Genomic DNA, 8027 nt, shown 5'->3' with positions numbered 1-8027 from the left:
CCGGTGTGCAGCAGCTGGTGTTGCTTCAGCTGCGATGACAGCAGGAAACCCTTTTGACAGACACTGCAGACATGCGGCCAGTCGCCGCTGTGCTGCCGCAGGTGGTATAGGTACAGGTGTCGCAGGTGGAAGGACTTCCCGCAGGTGTCACAAGTGAACTCTTTGCTGTCAGCGTGGCTCCTCTCATGTGTCCTCAGTGTGGTGCTGCTACTGAAGCTCTTCAGACATATTTTACAGCTGAATGGTTTGACTCCGCTCGACCTCCGTCTCCTCGTCACTCCGACCTTTCCTCCATCCTTCCCCCCGTCTTTACTGATATGGACCAGTTGCTGGTGTTTCTGGAGCTGACAGTTATAGAAAAATGTCTTCCCACACAGATCACACATGAACGGCTTCTCCACACCATGAACTAGCATGTGGGTCTTCAAAGCCCAGGTCCCTGTGAATCCTTCCCCACATTTATCACACCTGAGACACAGAGAAGGAGAAGATACAGGAGAGGTTGAAGGTAGAATAAAAAACATTTATCTGTGATGTTTGTTTTACTCTCTTTATTTCCTCATTTACTTCCTGTTTTGTTGTATATGTTTCGTGTGTGTACATACCTGAAGGGCTTCTCTCCACTGTGAAGCCGTAGGTGTCTCTGGAAGTTATACTTCAGTCCAAAGCTCAGTCCACAGGTCTGGCACATAAAGGGTTTCTCTCCGGAGTGCACCACGCGGTGCTGCAGCAGACCCATCTTACACTTGAAGGCCTTGTCGCATTCGCTGCATTTGAACGGCCGCTCCTCTGAGTGCGACCTTTTGTGGACACGCAGATTGCTAGTGGTGGAGAAGCTCTTGCCACAGGTCTGGCAGGAGTAGGGCCGGGCACCGGTGTGGACCGTCTGGTGCTCTCGAAGGCTCTTCTTCCTGGTGAAACTCTTCCCACAAACATCACACATGAAGGGCTTGACCTGGGCATGTGACACCTCGTGGTAGCGGAGCGCACTGGAGGTGGTGAAGGTGCGGTCACAGGCGTGGCACTTCAGTGGTGATTTCTCCAGTCGGTGAGACGCCTGGTGGACTCGGAGCTGCCGCAACAGTCTGAACTTCCTGTCGCATTGGTCACACCGTAGCAGTTTGTCTGGGTCGTTCTCTTGAGCCTCCCTCAGCCGGTGGATTAGCTGGTGTTTCTGCAGAGTCTTTGCCTTGTAGAAACCTTTATCACAGAAGCTGCAGGGGAAAGGTTTGAGGTGACAGGACACATGTTTCCTCAGCTGGTGTTTCTGATGAAAACCTTTGTTACAGAAATCGCAGAAAAACCTCTTCTCTTTGTACAGCTCCCTCCTCCTCCTCCTCTCCACCTGCTTCTGCTCCTCACTCAGACCTGCAGAGAAACACAGTTAAACACAGGACATCAGAGAAACAGCGAGATGCTTTGGGAAACTGTCCCATCTCTGATAAGATTACAAACATTAATACAGACTAAAGATTCTGAGTGCCAGAGGACTGAAATTAAACATGATCCTAAACAGTGTATAGTATGTAAACAAATATATGCTGTGCATCACTATAAACATGGACTGTTTATGGACCACTCACTGTTTCTTCTATTGTTGTTTTAAAAACCAAAATAAACAAACTCTCTCTCCACCTTTCAGAACCCATCTCATTTGTTTCTTTGCTCTGTGCTATATCCAGACAGAAATTGATTGTTTTTGTCAAATACGGTACATTTTTACAGATTTTCTTTTTTCTGACATAACCCCTAACCCCCTGCATTTCAAAGTTTTAAGTTTGCATTAAAGACTGACTAATAGATCATCAACATGTCTCCTTGACCCCATCCCGACCAGGCTGTTAATCTAATCAACACGTCCATACTAGATCTGATTAACCTCTCTCTATTAACAGGCTATGTTCCGCGGGCTTTTAAACTTGCAGTAATTAAACCTCTACTCAAAAAGCCTACTCTTGACCCAGGTGTCCTAGCTAATTATAGACCAATATCCAATCTCCCGTTTATTTCTAAAATTCTGGAAAAAGCTGTTGCAAAGCAGTTATGTGACCACTTGCACAGGAATGATTTGTTTGAGGATTTTCAGTCAGGATTTAGAGTCCATCATAGTACAGAAACCGCACTGGTGAAAGTCACCAACGATCTTCTCCTAGCCTCGGACAAAGGACTCGTCTTCATACTTGTCCTCTTAGATCTCAGTGCTGCTTTTGACACCATTGATTTTATACATGCTCCCTTTAGGCAATATTATCAGGAGAAACACAGAATGAATCAGATCAGTTGGTCAAACCTAAAACGTGTTAAAGACAAAGGCCTGGATGACTTGTAATCTCTTACTTCTAAACTCCAACAAAACCAAAGTTATTGTATTTGGGCCTGAAAACATCTCTTTTCATCACTACATATACCATTGTTTTCCTGTTTATGGAGGAGAAATTCAAATCAATTAATGCCGTTGCAGTTCGTTGTGCTGTCCACTTTCATATTCAGATTTATAGGATTTGAGGTATTGTCATTGTTGAAAGAATGGTAAAGAGTTGAAGTGTTGAAGAGTGGTAAAGTAAGTCCTGGTGATCCGCATCGGTTTCCTGCAGGAATGTAATAAACTGATGGTACTGAGGTCCTCCTGGCTCATATAGAGTTAGGTTTTACGACTGTATTCACACTGGACTTACACAGAGATTCATGATGAACGATGCAGTGATCTACCATCTACTGGGGGAAATGCGGGCATTGCAGGGAAAAGGCAAAGCGAATGAGGTTTAATGATAACGTAACTTAATAATATATTTTGGACAAGTTCGGCGGGCTGGATTAAAAAGCCTAACGGGCCGTAGTTTGCCCGTGCCTAGTCTAGAGAGTAATTTTGGTTATTTTTATGTGCAACCTTGGACTGTTCATCATTCCAATTACACACTAATACGAAACGAAAATACTTTTTCCATTCCAGCTGGGGCTCATATGTTGCTTCCTGGACAAACCAGGATTTAACATATAAATGATTAATTATAGCATTGTAAGGTCCAGACCTTACTATGTTAAGTGCCTTGAGATGTTTTGATTTAGCACTATACAAACAGAATAGAACTGAATTGAAATTCAATTAACGGTGTTTGATAAAATCAGACTTTAGTTTTACAAAAATGTTTTAGAAGCAGATTGGCTCTGGGCTTCTTCCACATTTCTTTGTGACCTGTTCAGTTAACCTCCTTTTATTTGATATTCTCAAATATTTGGTTTCCACCAACAGTCAGACAAGTGGAAACTAAAACATCTGAATCACACAATTTTCTACTTAATAAAACGTAAAGCCCTCTCAGACTGCTAACTGTCTCACCTGGTTGGTTCTCAGTGAATGTCAGGTCTTCAGATGTCTCTTCAACAGATTCCACCTTCATCTGTGGTTCCTGACAAACAGAGAACAGCAGTAATTCTCCTGTTACAGATTGTAGAGTAAAAATAATCAGTCCTGTTTGTGACACATTAGAAACCTGCTTGGAAAATGCTCAATATGCCATATTATCCAATAGAGAACTGCATTATTAATCATGTTTAGTATCAACAACTAAATGACTGTAATCAGTGGCAATTAATTGTGCTCAGCATGAATTTTTTATAGTTTTTTTTACCTGCTGATTCCAACAGCCATGAAAGGTTCAAATGATAATCAGCACACTCAGACGAAACCCAGAGATTATCCTTTAGTGATTAATTTTATTTGTATAGCACCAAATCAAAACAAGCAACAGCTCAGGACACTTTACATAGTAAGGTCTAGAACTAACTATTGTTTTTATTATTATTATTATTATTATTATTGAGGAAACCCAACAAATCCCCCTTGAGCAGCACTTGGCAACAGTGGGGAAAAACTCCAACAGACCTGGGCTCTTGGTGGGTGGCCTTCTTATTTCACATTCAAGTGGATCAGAATCTTTAGTAGAGGCCACTATAAAAAAATGGGTCATCTTACACTGTAATATGCATTCTTCAGTATTTCCTGACATTTTACAGACTGTCCTCATGCTTTTATTTTCTCTCTCCTCTATCCACTCACCCCAACCGGTCGAGGCTGAAGGGTTAGGTATTAGGGTTGAGTGTTAACCCCATAACCCTAACCTGCACTTCAGACAAAACGGGGCTCTCATACAGTCAGCAGCCTTTCCAGCACTCAGTGGTGAATAATCTTTAAAATATTCCTGTATCCAAATTATGATACAGCTCAGCACCAAAGTCCAATCCAGTGTTCCGTGACCCATACCCTAGCTCTCCAACACATTTCATCAAAGTCCGTTTATTACTTTTTGAGTTTTAACAAACCAACAAATGCCGGCAAAAACATAAACCAGAAGGGAAATGAGAAAAAAGTCTGTGGTATAAAGCTGGATCTCTGCAGCTGGGGACAATAAACAAATTAATTAACCAACAGGTGCCACTGTCTGACATCACTAGACATCTTCACTGACATTATACAGGTGCTGGTCAGATAATTAGAATATCATCAAAAAGCTGATTTATTTCACTAATTCCATTCAAAAAGTGAAACTTGTATATTATATTCATTCATTACACACAGACTGTTATATATCAAATGTTTATTTCTTTTAATTGTGACAACCAATGAAAACCCCAAATTCGGTATCTCTGAAAATTAGAATATTGTGAAAAGGTTCAATATTGAAGACACCTGGTGCCACACTCCAATCAGCTATTTGACTCAAAACACCTGCAAAGGCCTTTAAATGTCTCAGTCTAGTTCTGTAGGCTACACAATCATGGGGAAGACTGCTGACCTGACAGTTGTCCAAAAGACAACCATTGACACCTTGCACAAGAGGCACAGAATCCATGTTGCTTGAGGTCCAGTGTAAAGTTTCCACAGTCAGTGATGGTTTGGGGTCCCATGTCATCTGCTGGTGTTGGTCCACTGCGTTTTCTGAGGTCCAAGGTCAATGCAGCCGTATACCAGGAAGTTTTAGAGCACTTCATGCTTCCTGCTGCTGACCAACTTTATGGAGATGCAGATTTAATTTTCCACCAGGACTTGGCACCTGCACACAGTGCCAAAGCTACCAGTACCTGGTTTAAGGACCATGGTATCCCTGTTCTTAATTGGCCAGCAAACTCGCCTGACCTTAACCCCATAGAAAATCTATGGGGTATTGTGAAGAGGAAGATGCGATATGCCAGACCCAACAATGCAGAAGAGCTGAAGGCCACTATCAGAGCAACCTGGGCTCTCGTAACACCTGAGCAGTGCCACAGACTGATCGACTCCATGCCACGCCGCATTGCTGCAGTAATTCAGGCAAAAGGAGCCCCAACTAAGTATTGAGTGCTGTACATGCTCATACTTTTCATGTTCATACTTTTCAGTTGGCCAAGATTTCTAAAAACCTTTCTTTGTATTGGTATTCAGTAATATTCTAATTTTCTGAGATACCGAATTTGGGATTTTCATTGGTTGTCAGTTATAATCATCACAATTAAAAGAAATAAACATTTGAAATATATCAGTCTGTGTGTAATGAATGAATATAATATACAAGTTTCACTTTTTGAATGGAATTAGTGAAATAAATCAACTTTTTGATCATTTCTAATTATATGACCAGCACCTGTATAAACCAAGCATTCCATATTGATCAGTGCTGATTATGAAACTTACATCCACAGCTGGCTCTGCTTCAGGTGTGGATGGGTCTTCACTGACTGTCGCAGATATATTTGTGGGGTCACTAGTTGGCTGATCATTAGCCACTGGAATTAATGTCATATGTGATGAGGACTGGATGAAATCAGGTGCTTCTTCAAAGTCTGTGGATCTCGGGATCTTTTTTAAAAGCAGCCCAGTCTGAATGTCACCCAGTCTCGCAGCAGTGCTGTTCTGATCTGGTTTCCCCTGTAGCACCTGAGGGGCAGGGCTGTTCTGACCTGTGACTGGTCTGTGGAGTGGCTGGCTGATGATGACCAGAGGGACCTGGGGGCTGCCAGCGCTTGGCTTGGTCGAGTTGAGGATGGCCACGGCCAGAGCGGCAGGGTCAGCAGCTGGTTGGTTGGTGTCGAGTGACAAAGAGGGTCCATCTGGAAGATTTGCTCATCAATACAAATATGTCAAAACATAAAGAAAAAAAGTGACACAGTAAATATCAAATAATATATCAATATCAAGTGATGCAAAAAATGTTACATGCTGTTAAGCACAAATAAAACCAGCTTTCCTGCCAGATCACTTTCCACAACTTTTTATGTTTTTAGGGAAAATTCATTCATTTTTGGTTTAAAGTTCAGACAACATGAAATGAGCCTACTACCAAAATAATGAAGATGAGCAACTGTAGCCATTGTCTGCTGGATGTTTATGCATTGCAGTTGCTTGATTAAATTGGTTGTATTGTATGACACAACCGTACTTCCACCCCTTGGCACGCTGGCGCTACATTTTACACGTAGCGGTCTCGCTTTTGGAGTTTCCAGACTAAAATACCTCCAAACAAACGATATTTTAGTCAAACCAACAGCTAATGTTATTTGCTCACTCAGACTGAGGTTGTTGTGGGTTTATTTTAAGATGTGGAATGGAATCTGGATCGGTGACATGTCTCATGTTATGTTATGACAGGCACAAGCTGCAGACTGGAATATGGATTGTTAAGTGGATCAGCCCGGTCCGTCTGATATCCAATGAGTGAATGACTTTAATATCGGACCCGATACCGATATAGGACTGAATCAAGCCCACTGCTATCATTTAACATAGTATATTTATTGTAGTTATGCCTTCAGATTTATTATCTTTTCTATTGGCAATCTTTTGCTATTTTTATATTACCGTTTATCATGATCTTGTATATATTTTTGAACCTTTGACAGCTCGGTCTGAACATCTTTTCTCCAATTTTTACCAATAGTAAAAGCTGTTTGGACATTTTAGCAAGTGGTATAGCAGCGGTTTTTGGAACTGTGAGGAGCCGCCAGAGGGGGAGGTGCGCAAACGCCCTGGTAAAGCTACAAGATGGATGAATCGCTTCTTGTCAGTTGGACTACTTCTGACTTTTCACATTCCGTGGCTTTATGCTTTGTTGAGACGTGGCTCAACAACTTGATCCCAGCTGCCAAGATTTTAGATCTACAGACCATGTGAAGGAATTATCTGGAAAGGCGAGAGGAGGTGGAATCTGTTTCTATGTTAATGAAGGTTGGTCTAGGGATGCCACAGTGTTAGAGAGAATTTAGAGGCACTAAATTCTGTTCTCCTAGAGAATTCTCCTGGTGGGATTATGTATTTTACCATAGACTTGTGTAAAAATGCATTGAGATGCATTTTCAGATAGGACACGGTGGGTGCTGCGCTCTGCTATCAAACCCATTCATTTCTATATGTGGCGCCAAGCTGAGCACTGTACTGAAGTTAAGGAAGTTCAACTTGGGTGAGGTGCTCTGTGACGACACCTTGACATGTTCAATTTCAGAAAACCTGACAGACCCAAAAACAAACATGGCACCCACCAAGGCGCACGTGTTTGCGTGTTCCACTCTCAAATGCTGGCTTTTTCTTAGTTTTCTTCTTTTTTGTGTTTTTTTTACTTTTTCTGCAGTGCACAAATGTCATGCACTGCTTACATACAACAGACAGGCATTGCTGGATATCGCCAACTCACAAAGCCGCTGGGAATTTACTGGTTTCATACCACCGGAGCTACAACTCATTGTCCGCAACAGCAACAACAACAGCAACGACGACAATCACCATCAACCCCAGGGAGCCCCCAGAGCACCAGGCACAAGCGAGCAGGCTGAAATCAGGAGAGCGACCCGGAGAGGGAGATGCAAGCGGGGCAAATGAGGGGGACTCCATGCTAGGCTAAAAGCTTGCGCTACCCGACCGCCATTACCCAGCCTCTTCCTAGCTAACGTACAATCTCTGGAAAACAAACTGGACGAGCTAAAGGCTAGGATTACAGCACGACAGGAAATCAGAGAATGCTGTGCTCTAGTTCTCACCGAGACTTGGCTTTCTGACAGAG

At 42.5% G+C, this 8027-nt stretch overlaps 1 protein-coding gene across 1 annotated transcript in view; it reads right to left on the bottom strand.

Annotated features, from left to right (window-relative positions):
• Nucleotides 1–8027, bottom strand: part of LOC109972732 (zinc finger protein 708-like) — a 13655-nt gene that overhangs the window by 1243 nt on the left and 4385 nt on the right. Inside the window, exons 3-7 of the mRNA XM_020621825.1 lie at nucleotides 5669–6084; nucleotides 3338–3407; nucleotides 1305–1368; nucleotides 606–1214; nucleotides 1–468 (exon numbers count right to left, since the gene is read on the bottom strand). Of these exons, the coding sequence (XP_020477481.1) occupies nucleotides 1–468; nucleotides 606–1214; nucleotides 1305–1368; nucleotides 3338–3407; nucleotides 5669–6084 (1627 nt within the window). The remainder of the gene's footprint in view (nucleotides 469–605; nucleotides 1215–1304; nucleotides 1369–3337; nucleotides 3408–5668; nucleotides 6085–8027) is intronic.

Source organism: Monopterus albus, unplaced genomic scaffold, assembly GCF_001952655.1.
Source record: "Monopterus albus unplaced genomic scaffold, M_albus_1.0 scaffold268.1, whole genome shotgun sequence".
In the NCBI taxonomy this organism is placed as follows: domain Eukaryota; kingdom Metazoa; phylum Chordata; class Actinopteri; order Synbranchiformes; family Synbranchidae; genus Monopterus; species Monopterus albus.
The sequence above is the reverse complement of the archived record's forward strand: the minus strand, read 5'-3'. Positions and strand labels throughout refer to the sequence as shown.